This window comes from Saccostrea echinata, unplaced genomic scaffold, assembly GCF_033153115.1.
Source record: "Saccostrea echinata isolate AGI-Se365-2 ecotype Australia unplaced genomic scaffold, CSIRO_AGI_Sech_v1 ptg000029l, whole genome shotgun sequence".
In the NCBI taxonomy this organism is placed as follows: domain Eukaryota; kingdom Metazoa; phylum Mollusca; class Bivalvia; order Ostreida; family Ostreidae; genus Saccostrea; species Saccostrea echinata.
This window is the reverse complement of record NW_026889778.1, coordinates 17,570,621-17,590,557: the sequence shown is the minus strand read 5'-3', so window position 1 is coordinate 17,590,557 and position 19,937 is coordinate 17,570,621. Positions and strand designations below refer to the sequence as shown.

At 31.8% G+C, this 19,937-nt stretch overlaps 2 protein-coding genes and 1 long non-coding RNA gene across 3 annotated transcripts in view; 1 reads left to right on the top strand and 2 right to left on the bottom strand.

The window, feature by feature from the left end:
* LOC133195039 (ficolin-1-A-like) overlaps positions 1–19,937 on the top strand; it is a 186,743-nt gene that overhangs the window by 15,726 nt on the left and 151,080 nt on the right. The window lies entirely within an intron of this gene.
* On the bottom strand, positions 2,713–3,765 carry LOC133194572 (uncharacterized). The gene is made up of 5 exons (XR_009722121.1): positions 3,716–3,765; positions 3,326–3,460; positions 3,124–3,189; positions 2,950–3,039; positions 2,713–2,834 (listed from the first exon to the last, which is right to left on the bottom strand). It is a non-coding gene; the product is annotated as an uncharacterized LOC133194572 (long non-coding RNA).
* LOC133194239 (uncharacterized) lies at positions 7,393–9,804 on the bottom strand. Its single transcript, XM_061330237.1, has 7 exons — positions 9,724–9,804; positions 9,558–9,623; positions 9,198–9,286; positions 8,917–9,037; positions 8,643–8,745; positions 8,328–8,383; positions 7,393–7,497 (listed from the first exon to the last, which is right to left on the bottom strand). The coding sequence occupies exons 1-7, from the start codon at positions 9,772–9,774 to the stop codon at positions 7,393–7,395; spliced, it is 591 nt and encodes a 196-aa protein (XP_061186221.1). The 5' UTR covers positions 9,775–9,804.

Sequence of the window (19,937 nt, the reverse complement as noted above, 5' to 3'; positions counted from 1 at the left end):
TGCTGAAAGGGTGTACTAAAGATTAGAAGGCTAATACTGTTGGATGTAAATAATAGATTAGCAGGTTCATAATGTTCATTTTAACAAATTCTTTACTTGATTTTTAGGTCACCTGACCCAAAAAGCACAAGTGAGCTTTTTCAAATCAATATTTGTCCATTGTCTATCTTGTTGTAAATTTTTCACATATCCACTTCGCAAAAACAACTGGGCCAATCTCAGCTAAATTTGACATAAAGCATACAAGGATGAACACAGTTCACTTTTGTTCAAAAAAAGGACCATGTGCCATCTCTTTTTTCAAGGGGAGATAATAAAGAATTAGTGAAAAATGGAAATCTTTCAAAATTATTCATTGAACAACCACTGAGTCTGAAAAGATGAAATTTACATTTATGAAAGCTTCTTTACATAGTGTAGATTTAAGTTTGTTCAAACCATGACCACCAGTGGTGGGGTGGAGCCACAATAGGTGTTCACAGCAACCTCATAGTGTAAATTCAACTTTGTGACCAAGGTAAGTCTTGTGACCCATGGGCCTATTGTTTGAAGATTGTTCATGCAGGTCATAATTTTCTAAGCTGAATGTATAAATCAACATGACATTAACTTGCAATATAAATATATACAGCTAATCTACTGAATGCATGTGATAAAAAAAATCTGAGAAATGTTGTAAAATATGTAAACTTTAACTTCTTTTGGTTGACTTTACTTGTGAAACATTTTTATTCCCAAGTCATGTGACATCACTGTAATGACATCAATCAGGAAAAACTGAAAAAAAATTCACCCAAGGAACAAATAAATTGTTCAGGGTACACATGCATACTTTTTCCCAGATTTCCTTATGATTCTGAACAGTCATGCAGATTTCCAGCAAAGAAAACTAATGTATTTATGTATCTCATATACAATTTGTGTCTGTCTCATAAATCAATGACAGTACAAAACACATTAATTAGTCATTACTCCTAACAAATTTCATTGTTTGTTTTGGTGGTTAAAATATGTCATTTAGAACTATGAGATTCATAATCATATATCAACAACAACAGAAAACTATGCAGGAAAAAAAATGCAACATCATGCTCTTTTAAAGGGAATCTCTACCTTCCCCTAATATCAGGATACAAAAAAGAACTTCTTTTTTTCTTCTGAAATAAAGTTTAATAACTATTCATATATTCAAAAGACATATTTTCCTCTTGAATATCAGCATAAAGAGAAAACAAAGTTATGGTCATTTTCATCTGAAAAACAAGTGAACATATAAGTATGTTGTGTATCTGATTATAACATACTTGTTTGTATGTGCATATGTTTTTGCAAACAAAGATTCAAGATTTATAAAAACCCAAACTTCAAAAATACCTTTATTGGATGTTTTCTTAAGTCATATGAAGGGGTGAAGGAATCCTTGAAAAACAAAAATATTTACATTATTAATTATGCATCATTTATGTCATAATGAAATTTTGTAGAGTTGAGCAAGCATGCATATTATGAAACACTGAAAGTAATAGTGATTCTTTGAATAAATTTAAATCCTTTATTATTGTTATTTTATAAATGAAATTGAACTTGTTTAAAGCTGTTTTACCTTGGCAATTTCTTTGTTAACTGATTCCAAGTCAGCTTCACACTTTCCCTTCAACACAAATTGATACAGAATTAGAGACCAAATGAGAGAGAGAGAGAGAGAGAGAGAGAGAGAGAGAGAGAGAGAGAGAAAGGATGGGGAGCATTTAATGCTGGAGTACAAAGTGAAAGTATGTCTTTTGAATTGATTCAATTTTTTTTACCCAGAAATTTATTCGTCACATTCTGCATTTAAAGTCTGTCAAATCTTCAAGATCTATAATGTCTTCTTCAATGCAGAAAGGCTTAAAATGGTAGGTTCTTTTGCACATGCAGCATTCAATCTATGGTAGATTTAAAAAAGAGATGTACAATTCTTTCAGAGTTAATAAACAAGATTGAAAAACAATGAAATGATCAAGAAACAATCTAGAAATATTTTGCTGTCAGATCATTTAGTGTGGTTCAATCATTTAGAATTAAACAAGACAAATCTTGTTTATATGTGTTAATGTCAAACATTAATTTGAGTTGAGTTGGTGGTAAACATCCTTTCTCATTTTGTAGGAAAACATTAATATGCATGGTGTGCTATGGTTCTAAGACCTACCTTTTCCTCATTTTCAATTTTTTAGCACATTTTGGGCAGCATCCCGTCAAATAGACTACAATGAAAAAAGAAGGTACAGTTCTGTAATATTCAAATTTCTGTTAAACTAGGCCTGTCCTGATTTCTTTTCTATTATTATAACTGGAAGTCTAAAAATGAATACAAAATACCTACCTTTATAAAGCATCAACTCTAAAGCTACTTTTCTCCTCATGATTTGCAGATCTTTTTTAGTTATACTTTGTAGATCATGTAAGTGTCCATTTAAATGCTTCTCTGCAAACTAAAAAAAAATTTCAAAAAGTAAACATGAACTACTATTATAGAAAAAAAAATGAACAAATACCCAGAACAGCTAGTATCAATCATAATGGAAAGATATATTAATGATATAATGAAGTATTGGCATCATGAGATTTTTTTGTGGAAAACATGATGTCCTATTTCATGGACAAATATTGAAGCTAGTTAAATTATTAAGATGGTATCTATTGATATAGAAAAAAAAAATGACAATACCACAAGGCAATATATTCCACAGTTGAATGAATCCCTCTGAAGAGCATGTGGACTTGAACATATCTTCCAATCTGGTGACTTGTTGCTTATTTGGTACTTGTGCCGATATTCATGGTCATATTTTCTTTAACAATTAAGAAAAATATATTAATGACTTGTGAGAAAACTTGAAAGCACTACCAGATATATCATATATGGGCTCAACTCAAGTTCAACATAAGCTTATTTTTAGTGGATACCTCCAACTCCTTTCAATTTTTTTCATCTCATAGCTCTTCTCTCCACATGGATTATAGAAAAAAAATCTTGCCTTCTCTTACTTCAACAATCTAAAAGAAAGATGGTACATATGTAATAACAGTGTGGTTTACAAACTCCTTTTTACAAAACAGAGTGTGAACAAAAAATCTCACCACTAAAGTCCAATGATATGACCTGTGATACACTCCCACAATAACATCAGCCTCTAAATCTATACCCTGTAAATGTGAATACATTTTTATGCAGACTGGTATCAAAATAGTGACCTTTGTCTTATTTTGTTAAGACATATAATCATGTGTTTGTAAATTAACTTTATTTGATATAATTTATCAATATAGTCTTTTCACTTACAGAGTTTTGGGATACATCTGGTAATAGGAAATCTGAATTTATGATCCCTGTCATTTTGGTTTGGTCATAATGTACAACATTTCTTCCTAATTCACTTTGTTGTGTGACCAGCAATAACAAATAACAGTCAATGACCTGGTATGAAATAGATGTAGGCATTAAGTCGGGGAACAACAAATGAATTAAAGAATATTGCTATGGGCAGTCATGCTTATATGGGTTAGCTTTGCCCTGATTTTCCTTGCAAGGCCCTGTTTTGTGTGAAGAGGTCAAGACATATGAACTTGAATTCACTCATCGTTTAGATGATTCTTTATGAATATGGCTATATAATTTATCGGAACTGGCATTCAATTGAGTTCTTTTTTCATTAATCTTTATTATACATACCCTGTCAGTGAGACATTCATTGCTTTTTAATGAACGAATGTCTGTGTCCATGATTACTTTTATTACCAAATACATTAGCCACTGGAAAATTGAAATCCTTTTCTAATGGCCATAAATTCTCTACCAAATCATAGCCTGGAGAGTACAATTAGACAATATAAATATAAAATTAACAATGACAAATACATTTCATGTGTAAAAAATTTCAAACAATTACCAACCATTATTATTCACAAGGAATTTTGTATTCTTTCCCGATACTTCCAAGTTTTGATCTGACCCATTCTTTGTGAACAGCACATCAGAATCTGCTGAAATTCAATAGAACATTTTAAGTACTGGTATAATATACTACTAGTAATACAATGATTTGGAAGTGAAAACTCAGTTTTAATATGATATGCAGATATAACCTAAAATTCTCAAACCATTTTCCATTGCTTTCCATTTCTTCAGATTTTTATCATTTCCAATTTCTCCATCGTCCGATTTCCTCTTGGGCATTCTCCCCTAATTTTTAAGAAACATTAAACATGAATTTCAGTAAATATGAGGATTTGCAAAGGTAAAATGAATGTTTAGACACATACCGTGATTTTCATGGAACACATTCTGCAAGTGATTGATTCCAATGACATGTATCCAGACCCTACACAAGCTTCAGTCCTGTGAAATTTTCTTAAGCACAATTCACATGTAATCTGCAATATTATTTATTTTTTTATTTTTTTGTTTAAAATCGATTTAAAAAGTATTGTAATGAAGCTATTTTCTTTCTTTTGTCCTCTTTCTTTATAATGAAAGATAAAACTATATATTTTTTTTCCATTGATATTGTTTTTTGGTTAGACTTACCCATATCGAAAATGAATACAAAAATAATACAAGAAAAAAATACTAAAATAATACAAAAAAAGTATATTTTTAATGACCAAATTTGGAACCCTCTAAATCTTGTTCCAATTTAGGTAAAAAATAATAGACTTTTTAAAAGCCAAACACAGAAAAATATATTTTTAATATACTTTATTTTTTCGAAATAATACAGAAATGATACACGACCTGTAAAAACGTATTGTTTTTGTACTTTTGTATTATTTCTCTATTTTCCTCTCCAAAGTATAAAAATAATACAGTCCATAGAAAAGTATAGGAAAAATACAGAATGTATTAATTTTGTATTAGCATATATTATTTTTGCATTTTTTCACCTTTAAGAATTAAAATACAAAAAAAAATATAGAATGTATTAATTTTGTATTAGCATATATTATTTTTGTATTTTTTCATCTGGAACAATTAAAAGTACAAAAAAGATATAAAATATGAAAATAATACAGTACACAAAAAAGTATGAAAAAAATATAGAATGTATTAATTTTGTATTAATATGTATTGTTTTTGTATTTTTATCAGCATGAAGGATTGTATTTCAAAAATATCAAAAAAGTACAAGAATGATAGACAAAAAATACATTTAAATGCTTAAAATAATACAAAACAGAGTTTTAAAAACTACAAAAATGATCATGGGCAAAAATTGTTATTTAAAGAAAAGGGGTTGGAGATTGAGGTTCTTAATAGCATCTATTGATTGTTATTCAAAAATCTTTTATTTATTTGAAATATTTGTTAAATAACAATTTTAGTAACTCAGTCAGATTACCTTAAATGTACAAATAGCTAATTAAAAAGTAATTAATGTGGCCAGGCTACTGTTCAGCTACCAATGCTAGTCTTGATCTTTCTTTTTACATATAATCTGCTCTTCAATAGTCTTGATATTTTTCACAAGTTTAACTAATCCTGTTTTCTTTGTACTTTTACCAACTGTTTCGATCTCTCTGCTTTGCTGTTTCTTTTGTATGGAAAAGGTAGAGGAGTGTTTACTTTGTTGCAGAAGTCCATCTACAAATCACACAACCTGTCATCTCATCTGACTTAATCACTGTGAAATATAGAACAGAATGATATAATAATAAAATTTAATGAACCATTACCTCAACAAAACACACATTTTCACATCCAAAATAATTCTATATAGATTTTGTTTAGCTCACACACCTGCAATACTTTCTTGAGAGGGATCTTCTTCCTCCATGACTAATCAGCTTTTCTTCAATGTTCTGCTGACTGAAATTAACAATAATTATAAATTGAAATTCCAAAAGATCCAGCGGAGTTCACCAAATTCCATACAATTGTACCATTGAAATTACCTTTCTTTAATCTAGGGTTTCTTAGGGAACAACCATTTGATTTGACAATCTGGAGAAGAAAAAGGGGGGGGGGGGCTGATTTATAAAATATTTTTAAAAAAATATTTGTAATAAACAATCTGTCCTTGAAAATGTTGAAAGAGTAAACAAAATATGTGCCCCAATGTTATTTAAATAAACTGCCCCCCCCCCCCCCAAACCCAACCTACCCCCCCCCCCCTCGAAAAAATTTGAGTTTATACAAATTACAGAGTTGTTTTTGAAGGGAAAATAAATAATTCGTCTCTGGTAAACTTGAAAAAATTGGAATGAATTAGAACTAGGAAGCCAAAGGCTTGAAAATTACCCCCATTTTCCACCCCTTCCTCCCCAATGAGAATTTATCACAAAAACCCTTGTTCCCCACATGGCCAATAACCGTACTATTTTATCTTTCTACAATACTACAAAATGGGTAAGAAAGGCATTCTTTGTTCCTCTATCTTTGTACTAAGTTATTATTTAAAAAACTGAAACTTTAATGTGCTAAAATATACATAATCTTACCGCAACTGTCGTTGTTTACACCAGAAAAGTCCGGATATGATGCCTAAAAAACGTCAGTCTTCTTATGTATTTGCTTTCCTTGGTTCATATATATGATCCTGTGTACCATGATTATGCTGAACTTCTGTTTTTCGATCCATTTTACTCGCGAGCAAATGAGAGTTTATTCAAAATCACCTCCAGCTTTCTCAACACGTCCCGGGAAGAATTTTCAAAATGGCGTGGGTGAAATATTGTTGACCAATCAGAGAACAGTACGGAAGAGTTTTAAAATCTGACCAATCATATTGTGTCATATATACGAAAATTACCGATGTTGAGATCGGAACAGTTAGAGAAAACATATTTACATGGTTTTAAATATCTTGAATCAATTGAACAAACCTAAAATTATGTTAGAAAAAAACGATGTTCAATTTAATCATCAGAATCATTTTTTTATTCCTTACGGAATTTACCGATTACGAAACATCGTTATTTCCGGTCATCATTTCCGCTGAGAGCAGCCATTTTTATATTCAAGTTGACCTGTGAAGTAGACCATAAAGTTCAAATATAATGATCAAAACGAGCGGGAGATACATAATATATATTGACGGACAACTTAACTCATACATACGGTACCAGAGATTGAAATAATGTTTAACAACTATCCTTTACACCAATTTCACAACATTTTCTATATTATTTTATGATATTCTTTCGTAATAATTTCTTATTTAATTTTTTTTTTTTAAGCGGATGATTAAATAGTTCTATTTCATGTAATTGTAATACGTACTGAATTAAATATAATGTATACTAAATTGAGTTGTATAGTCAAGAAAACATCGTAGGTACTGTAATTAGTGGAACTCTCCATGTTGTTTGTTTTTGTTTTTGTTTTGGTTGGGATGTGTTTTCACGGGTAAATCATGTTATTTCTTTGAGTAGTATAACATGTACTCCTCTATTGTTAGCCTTCAGGTGGCCACCTGTGCTGTTGGCGATAGTTGTAAACACTCGGTTGTAAACACGCTGTAAAATTTTCAACACAAAGAAAGTCTGAAACTCTGAAACTTCAAAATTTACCGCGTGTTTACAACTATCATGTACAGCACAGGTGTTCCCTTAGACGTATCTATCTCTTTCCAAATGACAATTTCACACCTAGTAAAGACATGTTTTAAAAATGAAATTGTTTAGTTAACAAATTTAAACTACTGAAATTTTCTGTTCTAAATAGCAATTAAATGTAAATAGTATAAAAGCAACCTTTATAGCAATGGTCTTAATTAATAAAATCTGAGAAAAAATATTAATTCCAACAGACTTATTGCAAGGACATTCTGTAAATTTTCCTAAGTTCAAAGAAATACAAATTTCAGTAAAAGAGAACACTAAGTCCAAAATAAATATAAAAAAATACATACTGAATGTATAGTATTTTTTGAAAAATTATTAAGTCCAAATTTAATACAAAAATAATACAGACTAACTGTATGTAATTTTCTGTAAAACTACTAAGTTCAATTTTAATACAAAAATAATACAGATTAACTGTATGTAATTTTCTGTAAAATTACTAAGTTCAATTTTAATACAGAAAAAATACACTTGAAAAAAACTAAGTCCACAAAAATACAAAAATGATATACTGAAAATAATCTAAGTCCCAAAAAATACAAAAATAATACCCTGTAAAAAACCAAAGTCAGATTTTAATACAAAAATAATCTACCTATTTGTTGGTGATACAAAAATAATATATTTTTTCTGTATTAATTTTAAACAATACGAAAATGATTGTATTAAAAATATATTAAAAATATACTTTTATGTATTATTTTTTGATATGGGTAGCTTACTGTTTCTTCTGCATATGTCAAAAATCCACAACAAGGACAGCGGTCTGTGCTGTTAACTGCATGAGTTACAAAAAAAAAAAAATAAATAAATAGATTAAGATATATGCTAGCACAAAAATGAATTGGTCATTTTAATTTCTCATCGAAATTATAAAAATTTACATTAGGCAAGTAAAGTACAGAAGTCAACAGACATATATATGTCCAATTATTAAAATGTAAGATATTTTTGCTTACCAATGCTCATCAAAGTTATAGTCTAAGAATGGTTCACAAATATATTTTTGTTAGTACTGTTTAGTGCTTTTTGTTTACCATTGTACATCATTAGAGAACTTGCTATTTTTTCTCTTGCTCTCTTTAGGTCTGCATTTGAAACATTGTCAATGGGTTGCTGGTTGAAATACTGTTCAGCAAACTAAAGAAATTTTAGAAAGAAATTACTTTAAATGTGATAATTTTTTGTGTGTAATACTTAGCATAAATTGCACATTATTACACACAATTATAACATATTCCATAATTTACTATATGATGAGATGAAAAATATTTGAAGAACTGTACTAATGATAAGAATTACATTACTCACTATCAAACAATACATGCCACGATTGAAACTGTCTGTCTGTTTAGAGTGTTCTCTTGTGAGAACAGCCCAATTCCTTGTCTCCACTTCATTGTATGTAAGCATCCTCTCACTGGTGTACAAACTAAAAATGGAAATTATACACAATTTAATCAATCTATAAATACCAGAATGAAAAACTAACCACAATCCATGTAATGCTTTACTGTGTTAATTAAAAGAGGGATTGAATTTTAGATATAGAGCCATAAAGTTGTTTCATTGACAGCATCTTAATTAATTACCACCAGTTTCTCTTTATTTCTTCAAGTTGTATTCTGGTCTCTTTCAGGGGATTAAAGTAATGTATGACACCCTTCAAAGGATCAACAATCTGAAAAAAATGAGGTTTTGTCTCACTTATTTTTAATGTGTAAATTTTGATCCATTAAAATAGACTGAATTTCAACAATGCAGATCCTTTTATTCTGATCAGCAGAATCAATTGATGATTGCTGCAGACAGAGTGAACATGTAATACTAATTACCTAATATGCATGAGCTGTGAGTACATGTGTCTTTCCATTTTCAGTAATTTTACTAGCTTCCATGTGGTTAATAATTTTTTGTACCAACCTCATTAAAACTAAAAATTGTGTATTTACCACAAGAGTCCAATGACGATTTTTATAGATAGCTCCAATTATTGCAGAGCACTCATATAACTTCAACTGAAAAACAAAATAGTCAGTACATGTATATAGCATAAAGAGACATTATTTAAACCATCTTTCATTAAACTTGATTTCTGAGTAATTATTACTAGTATACCTTCCTGCGACTCTTTCTGACTGAAAAAGTTCCTTCCATTATCTGAGTCATAGTTTATGATGGATATAGAGCAACCTTGTTGCCTTTCTCAATTTCTTTTTGAACAATGGCAGCTAAATATGCAATAATAAATATCAATAACCTGCAAATATGTTAGAAATTAATGTACATGTTAAAACTGAATGTATATGTAGAAAAAAAATGAAGGAAAGTGTTAACTATTAAATAATTTATAAAGCTAAGATGTGATTACCTGATCAGTCACCCAGTTTGTACCATTAAGGGACCTTATGTCCTCATCTGTGATGTTGAACTTGCTTACTCTTCCAATAAAAAACCCTGTGCTTTTTTCCATACTCCAAATTTTGTTCACTTCCTCGAAAGCTGTAAAGATAAGTTTTTAAAAAACAGCTTCCTAATGAAATGATATATATATTTTCAGCATTACTTAATTTTTGGGACTGGTTAAAAGCACCTACCTTCCTTATAATCCATTTCTTCATATTTTGTAACTGTTTGAGGCATGGTACCAGTATCTGGAAAATGTACCTTCTTCACCTGCTTTATACATTCGTGTGTTTTCTTTAATATACCCTTCCTTCCTAAAGTATATATATATATATATATATATATATATATATATATATATATATATATATATATATATATATATATATATATATATATATATAACAATATATCATTGGTTAGCCAGACACATATTTAACCCTTTTCCTGGACAGAGGTTTAACTTATTTTATATTGGACCTTTAAAAGTTTATTCAAGTTGAAAATTTTACCATTTGTTTCTAAATGTTGATGTTGATAATCTTCAATGGTAATGATCTCTGCCACCTCATTGCTTTCTTTAATAAGAAAATAACCATTAATTATTTTTTTCCTACAATATATTCTTACATGGATTTGTTCAAAAAAAGGTCATCATTTAACTAACCATTAACATGTGTTAATAGGTCATGTACACCCTTGGATGTATGCTTTCGCATACTCTCAGCAGATGAACCATGCCTCCCAACTCCTTTGTTTCTTCTCTTTGAAAGGGAAAGCCTATTTACTCGTTTTGGTGCTGTTGTTGCGATGTGGGTCATTTGTTTCTTTGGATGATCTACAAGGAGTATGTTAGTTTCATGGAGACTAGTTGTAAAACTATCTAATGTATCCTGCAATTTGGAATTGAGGGTTTGCAAAATTTCTTCATCTTTACAAGAGTAAGAATAGTCCCTAATCATCTGACAGTAGCTGTTGATGCTGGATCTAATTTAAGAAATTCTAGATTTTGATGATAAAACAATTTCTTGTATGTTGCTGTCTGTATTGGTCTCCCTTCTTGACTCTTGTTCTTTGCAATCGGTGTGAGTGTCAGTAGATGTTGAACTGAACTCGCAAAGAACACTCTCATCTAATGTCAGGAAGGGATTGTTCCTGCACTCTACAGGTAGTTTTTCCCAATGCCAACCAGAAACATTTCTAATGACTGCAAAAAAGTGTTTACAAGGCAAATGATGTTTGGTCCAGTCCTCACAGTCACAGGATGATACTGGAAAGTCAGGTGCTGAAAAATGGACACAATAAACTTGTGAGCTCTCAGGAACCTGACTCTTTACCAGAAACTGGTCTTCTCCTATGGGATCTATTTCATCTAATAAAATGTTTCCTGCTTCTTCCCATCTTTTAAAGCAGTGCTTTACAACATTTCTTGGGCGATTAATTAAAAAAATGGGAATATCAGGATAGTACTGCATTGATTCCTCTGCAGATAGCAAATTCAGTTTCACATATCTAAAATTCCAAAATACGGTAAATGATTTTCTTTTTCTATATACAGATTCATTTTTTTTAAAACTATTGCTGTTTTCTCTCATAACTGAACTAAATCATTGATTAAAAAATAAAAATAAAAAATATAGAATTGAATACATTCTTAGGTTGTTTCAAATATTAATATAAACTAGAAATTTCAGTAATATCTTGTAATAAAAGAAAATTGAAGTGGTGAAACAGAAGGATTGGTATACATAATTAATTAAATGAATAAGAGAACTTTAAATTTATGGAAACATTAAATACATGCATATGAACTACCTGGTATATATGGCCATCTTCATTTCGGACTTACCAAATAATTTTCCAAACTGCTTTCCACTTTTCAAACACCAAAATCTAGATGATGTTGCTTACTCATACTCTTCTAACAAATCAGTTAACTTCAAAGATGATGTTACATATCCACAATGAGAGGAAAACTTTTCATCAAAAAGATACTCCCATGGGTATGTGGAGCTATCACTGCCAGTGAATAAATGTAAAGGTATCTCGTACATTAGCCATGCATCACAGTTAAGTTACAAGGTTATTGTTAAGTGACCCAGTTATGAGGTGAAATGACTGAATTATTTTTGTATAAAATCTGAGTATGATATGCTTCAGAATAACAGTGACACTATGATGTTAGGATGTGAATGGGTGATAATCTATGGTTACTATAGTACAGTGACTGAGATTTGTAGTGTAGTGACTGGGATATGTAGTGTAGTGACTGGGTTTACATGGTACAGTGACTGGGTTATGTTGTACAATGACTAGGTTATGTAGTGTAGTGACTGGGCTATGTAGTGTAGTGACAGGGTTATGTTGTACAGTGACTGGGTTGTGTAGTGTAGTGACTGGGTTGTGTAGTGTAGTGACTGGGTTATGTCGTGTAGTGACTGGGTTATGTTGTGTAGTGACTGGGTTATGTAGTGTAGTGACTAGGTTATGTTGTGTAGTGACTGGGTTATGTAGTGTAGTGACTGGATTATGTTGTGTAGTGACTAGGTTATGTAGTGTAGTGACTGGGTTATGTAGTGTAGTGACTGGGTTATGTAGTGTAGTGACTGGGTTGTGTTGTGTAGTGTCTAGGTTATGTAGTGTAGTGACTAGGTTATGTTGTGTAGTGACTGGGTTATGTAGTGTAGTGACTGGATTATGTTGTGTAGTGACAGGGTTATGTTGTGTAGTGACTGGGTTATGTAGTGTAGTGACTGGGTTATGTAGTGTAGTGACTGGGTTATGTTGTACAGTGACTGGGTTATGTAGTGTAGTGACTGGGTAATGTTGTACAGTGACTGGGTTATGTAGTGTAGTGACTGGGTTATGTTGTGTAGTGACTGGATTATGTAGTGCAGTGACTGGGTTATGTTGTGTAGTGACTGGGTTATGTTGTACAGTGACTGGGTTATGCTGTACAGTGACTGGGTTATGTAGTGTAGTGACTGGGTTATGTAGTGTAGTGACTGGGTTATGTTGTACAGTGAATGGGTAATGTAGTGTAGTGACTGGGTTATGTTGTACAGTGACTGGGTTATGTTGTGTAGTGACTGGGTTATGTAGTGTAGTGACTGGGTTATGTTGTACAGTGACTGGGTTATGTTGTGTAGTGACTGGGTTATGTAGTGTAGTGACTGGGTTATGTTGTACAGTGACTGGGTTATGTAGTGTAGTGACTGGGTTATGTTGTACAGTGACTGGGTTATGTAGTGTAGTGACTTAGTTGACTGGGTTATGTGGTGCAATGACTGGGTTATGTTGTACAGTGAATGGGTAATGTAGTGCAGTGACTGGATTATGTTGTACAGTGACTGGGTTATGTAGTGACTTGGTTATGTAGTGTAGTGACTGGGTTATGTTGTACAGTGACTGGGTTATGTTGTGTAGTGACTGGGTTATGTAGTGTAGTGACTGGGTTATGTTGTACAGTGACTGGGTTATGTAGTGTAGTGACTGGGTTATGTTGTGTAGTGACTGGGTTATGTAGTGTAGTGACTGGGTTATGTTGTACAGTGACTGGGTTATGTAGTGTAGTGACTGGGTTATGTTGTACAGTGACTGGGTTATGTAGTGTAGTGACTTAGTTGACTGGGTTATGTGGTGCAATGACTGGGTTATGTTGTACAGTGAATGGGTAATGTAGTGCAGTGACTGGATTATGTTGTACAGTGACTGGGTTATGTTGTGTAGTGACTGGGTTATGTAATGTAGTGACTGGGTTATGTTGTACAGTGACTGGGTTATGTAGTGTAGTGACTGGGTTATGTTGTACAGTGACTGGGTTATGTAGTGTAGTGACTTAGTTGACTGGGTTATGTGGTGCAATGACTGGGTTATGTTGTACAGTGAATGGGTAATGTAGTGCAGTGACTGGATTATGTTGTACAGTGACTGGGTTATGTAGTGACTTGGTTATGTAGTGTAGTGACTGGGTTATGTAGTGTAGTGACTAGGTTATGTTGTACAGTGACTGGGTTATGTTGTACAGTGACTGGGTTATGTTGTACAGTGACTGGGTTATGTTGTTCAGTGACTGGGTTATGTAGTACATTGACTGGGTTATGTAGTACAGTGACTTGGTTATGTTGTTCAGTGACTGGGTTTTGTTGTACAGTGACCAAGTTATGTTGTACAGTGACTGGGTTATGTTCTGTTCTGACCCGGCTATGTTGTGTAGTGACTGGATCTTGATTTGCTGTGATTGGAATACATATGAGCATGATCTGTAGAGAGGGTTTCTAGTATGTTGTGCATTGACTTACTTTCCATGTACAATTGTTAGGTTATGTTTTACAGTGATTCTTTCAATGATATGCTTTGCAATCACTAATTTTTTTCATACAGACTTGATTATTGTTAATGGATGCTCTGTAGTAGTCCTATGTTTTTTTATGTCGAGTCACCACTGATCAACAGCCCTGAACTGCAACTTTGTCAAAAGCTATATGATTTTATGATTATTGGAGAGAAAGACACAATCAGGATGGGTTTAAACAATCGTGTACCTGACTTTTTGCTGGAATAATTTTAAATCATACTGCTTTTGTCAAAGCAGCAATATTCACGGGGTGTTGTCTGTTCGATCAGCCAGGAATCAAGTTATGTGGTGATCTCGTAAAGAGGAGAAAATGCATGCATAAATGAAATAATAAATTGTATCCATACCTTATTTCTTCATCCATGTAGAAACATTACTCCATTCGATTCCTTTTCTTCTCATCGGACTGCGCTATGTTTAATTTTCCCGCTGATATATCAATAAAAATGCATCGGGTTCGGCTTACAAAAAATATATAATATATTAACCAAATCGGAATTTATTTTTCCGGATGCACTGACTGGGTTATGTTATAGACTCTACCGTTTACATTAACAACGTACAGTGACATGCCAAAAGTTTTCTCCATATTTTGGTATTTCGTTTGATATTTCACTATAAACAATACGTTGTTTAATCAAACATTTATGAAAAAAAAATATTAAGAAATTTCATAGTAAAAGAAAACAGCGCTCAGATGTAATATATCTCAAATCTACGTCTGTAAAAATACATGTACTGGAACGTTTACATTAATCAGTGCAAAGGTGATTTTTAAAAATATTTTAGCACTAACCACCCTTTCTCCGAAAGCTTTATTTGTACATGAATATACCTAGTATATTTTAATTTAAGTAGGAAATGAAAATCCTTCAATGAATTAAATTCATATACATCTTATACATCTGTTAGAAATCCTTTTATTATGATTTTTTGTCTTTTCAAAAAACAACTGAAGTCATACTTAGTTGAGAACAGTAGAGTATATAAGTATATGCTATATATATGTTCCTAAAAATAATGAAAAAATGAAGGTAAATTGAAGGAGAAAGAGTAAAGGGGAATTAAATTTACCTATAAAGTTTTCCGTCAGAAAATTTACGATGAGCGGAATAAATAAATGACTAAAATGATACCCATTATAATGGAAACTTCTGAATGCGACAACTTCATGTATAAAATGCTGAAAAAAAATATATATTAATAATATTATATGTTCATATTATCTTTATTTGCACAAGTCTTTGAATTCTAACTCAGTCATTACACCCTCACCCTTTTTGGATAGTAAAAACTCTCCAGAATATAAATCCATTGACTCTTACTTAATCAAAATATATTGATAATAAAAATATCTTCTTATATTATATAGTTATATAATTTGATACTCATTTGTAGGATGGGGCGCCTGGCTGTCCCGTTTAGGTTATTGTCATTCTTGATATTCTTAATTTTAGCAAATAAAATATACAAAATATTGTATCTTTAATTTCATTTGCAAAAATAAAGTTAACCAGGAAGGACACTTTTTATAAGCTTATATATCATACTGAAAATCTCAGAAATAGGGGAAGTAAAACTACTGGGGATCTGCAGGTGCCCCCGAACGACCCTTGCTTTTGAAATCCCCTATCGCCACCAACTCAGGTGAAGTACGTACCAGGAAGATATTTTCTTTTTAAGAGAGAGATGAAAATAGTTAGCATTATAATATTTATAATCCACAAATAGATACAGGCACGTAAAATTCGGGGGGGGGGGAAGTTTTTTCCAGACATAATTTTTACCATAGCAAATGTTCATTGAAGTGTCCCCCATCTTTTTGTTGCAGTGCAGTTAAATAAAAAAAATTGGTACTGAAAGAAGTTAGCCCCCCCCTCCACGAAATAACATTTTCGAGTGTGTACAATTTTTTTTGCTCGTCAAGTTTCTTTCGGGTAAGTTGAAAAGTAAAATCTCAGGCTGCCCTCCCCTACACACACTTTCAAAAACAATGCTACGTCACTGAGATACTGAGATTTCAAATTATAATTTCTTGGTGTTGTTTGTCCCCAAATGATCAACAGTCAGGTTCTAAATCTGAAACCACCAGAGGAATAAATTCAACATGAACCTGGTTGATGCGTGTATTAATGTTGAGGAGTATTGGTATAAACTTTAATGTTCCATCTCCATTCGAGGTCGATGTATAAAAGATGAACTCGTGTTGCATAGTAGAACTAATTTATTCTAAAAGGATTTTTTGTTAATAGCATCAACGAATATAGACTTGTTGACAATTTATAACTTCAACATCATTTGTGACAGAAAGGCTGTATTCTTTTTTCTTTGGCTCTTAATTGAAAATTCATTCGTTTTTCCTTAAACTTTATGTATATGTTAATTAATTTAAAATACCGTTATCTTTTTTCTGTACACAAACAATTTCAACTATGATGAATATGTAACTAAATTTGACATTCAAATATACGTATTTTGAAGAAATAAAATCAATTGCGTCATCTCGGGCCCTCCGCTTGTCGAAAAGGCCCAAGAAGGTCGATTGGACCAGAAGGTGCGCCATTCGTGTCAGTAATGCTGTATACAAGGGTTGTTTAAAAAAAGTCTTTGGACAATGGTGTTTTTATTTGTAATGAAAATCAAAATACAAAAGTCAGATTAGTATTTTTATTTATTATAAAAATCAAAGTCAGATTAGTTAATTTTTTATTCTTGAAAATCCCTGATGAAGTTAGGAAGATGATTTTGATTTATTCTTCGTTAGTTGACACCTTTGTCAGTGGTCCAGATTCAAAGATCAATTTGAAAGGTCATCGTATATTAAAAGAAAATACTGGTGAAAATGATGAAGGTATGTCACCTAGAGCCTCTGACTCTAACCTATAATATGTTTTTACTATAAACAAACCTTGGAGTAATTAGAATTTCAGGATTCTAAAGTCAATGATCTTTACTAGATATTTCATAAGTTGCAGACACATAGTATCGATTTAAATTTTTAAAAAAAGGGGGGGGGGGTCAGAATCAAACTCGAAAATCCTATCTGGTGGGGGACGACGTCTCAACTTCTTCCACAATCAATTTTTTTCATACATTACCACATAACTCCGATTTTTCGATTTTAACTAAGCTGCAACAAACAGGGGGGGGGGGGGAGCTAATTGCCTTTCAGTGAACATTCTCAATAGTAAAAGGTAATGACTAAAAAAAGGGGGGAAATCCCCCCCCTTCCGATATGTCGTGCCTGAGTTGTTAGTAATATCATTAAATCCTGATTATATACATGTTATTCCTGTCTATGTTTTGGCTGCCCATTGTTCTATATTGCATGAATACTTTATTTTTTCAATTGTTGTTTTTAATCTCGGAAAGGGCGATTTTTGGTATTTTAATATTATAACTTCAACCTAAGTGCAAATAGGTCAAATTTAATGCTGAAGAAAGTTATATTTTACTGTTCTTGTTTGTTGATAAAATTAAATTTCAATGATCTTTTTGCATTGTCTATCTTTTATTTAACGTTCCGGGGAAAAAAAATCAAAAACAAAATTGTGGAGAAAAACGGACTGCACATTAAGCAAGCAATTTTGACTGCAGATATGATATTCAGATGAATCGACACTATGGAGGTGATAAATTCTTTCAATAAAAACGTTCTTTTTGTGCAATATTTTCTTTGAAGTAAATAAACAATGCAATGTACGTAAAAAGTTTAACATCCTTTACATATAAAATACAATGGTACATAAAAGTTGTTTTTTTTAATATAATTCAAAATTGACGGCAATAATGACGTCATGGTGCTCAAAGCGGTTAAATGCAATAAAATACATCCCATTTTCAGAGGGTTATTGCAACTAAGCTATAAAAGATAGATAAGAATTGTTAATATATTTATAAAGTGTACATTCTGAAGTCATTTTTTTATGATTATTTTTAATTTTCAAAGAAGGGCCGAATTGCACTACTAATGTACCTGGCTCTTTCGTGATATGATTAAGAAGAAATAAAATTTCTTAACATTTCCGAAAAACGTAGCACGAACGTTTCTTAAACAAAAGCCGCCGATAAAACGTTAACTATTTGTAACTATTGCATACAGACAACAGAGTGTCTGAGGCCAAGAAGTGCACCACCACCACGTCATTACGTTACTGCTATTAATAACAAAATATTCCTTAATAAAAACGTTAACAGAATAACACTACCCAGTGGTTTAATAACTTCTTCGAGTGAATAACATAGTTGAAAAACATCTATTGTGACGAAAACGTGCTGCTAGAATCCCACTGTCCGGTCGGAAATATAATTATTTCACATATTCGCACGAAACCTTACCCGATGTTTTGAATTACATACATATAACCCGAGGTATTTCTTTAAACCATGTTTACCTCGCAATTCTAGCAGCACTTTCGAAGTATCATAGTATGCAAGCTTTCAATATGTACAAATGTTATATGTTTTGAAGTATCCTATGGCATGTCAAACGTTGCAATATTTGATCTTTTCCATTTGTATTGTATAACTTTCCATTTGTATTGTATAATTTTTATTTGTATTGTATAATTTTTCATTTGTGTTGTATAATTTTTCATTTGTATTGTATAATTTTCCATTTGTATTGTATAATTTTTATTTGTATTCTATAATTTTCCATTTGGATTTTATAATTTTCCATTTGGATTGTATAATGTTTATTTGTATTCTATATTTTCCATTTGTGTTGTAAAAAAATAATTTGTATTGTATAATTTTTATTTGTATTGTATAATTTTCCATTTGCATTGTATAATTTCTGATTTGTATTGTATAATTTCTTATTTGTATGCGATAATTTTTCATTTGTATTGTATCCGAGGATTGTTTATTTATTTCGTTACGAAGGATGTCATTGGTCATAAAATTTAGTCTGTATAAAGGTCTCAGGTGTCCATCACAAACTTAGTCTGGTACCCTTCCCACAGTTCCGATCGCGCATTCTCTACAAACACAAACTCGGCTCCTCTATTTGCAGTGCATGCTAAGGGACGACCATTTGATTCTCGGGGGGTGTCGAATCTGATTATTTATTTTCATTCTCTCGCAGGAGAGAATATTTATTTCCAATATGACCAGAGACAAGGAGAAAAACAAAAAGAAGAAAATCCGCCCAAACCCGAAAACTCAGTTTTTTGGGGGTGGGGGTAGGTTCCACCACTCAAGGTCAATTTATTTATTTTCTCAGTCAGCATTTCTAAGGACAGATTATTTATTTGCCATCTACCAGCGCTCCTTTTTTAGAATCCAATGACCGTCTAACATGCACGCAAATACATATATCGCCGAAATATGGCTGAAATATTGCCGTCTCGGCGTTAAACAATAATCAATCAATCAATCAAGCAAATACATATGAGCCCAGTTTGCTTTGAGCATCCGGAACATCTTCAACCCGATACAGGCTGAAACTTGACCAATGAAATCCTTCGTAACGAAACAAATAAACAGTCCGCGGATACAATACAAATGAAAAATTATCGCATACAAATAAGAAATTTTACAATATAAATAAGAAATTATACAATGC

What these genes read in the sequence shown, in the direction of transcription:
- LOC133194239 (XM_061330237.1), bottom strand. Translation starts at nt 9,774, where the DNA reads ATGACTCAGATAATGGAAGGAACTTTTTCAGTCAGAAAGAGTCGCAGG. An exon ending in TCAGAAAGAGTCGCAGGAAG is followed by an intron (nt 9,624 to 9,723) that starts GTATACTAGTAA and finishes TTTGTTTTTCAG; the next exon opens with TTGAAGTTATATGAGTGCTC. An exon ending in GAAATAAAGAGAAACTGGTG is followed by an intron (nt 9,038 to 9,197) that starts GTAATTAATTAA and finishes TTCCATTTTTAG; the next exon opens with TTTGTACACCAGTGAGAGGA.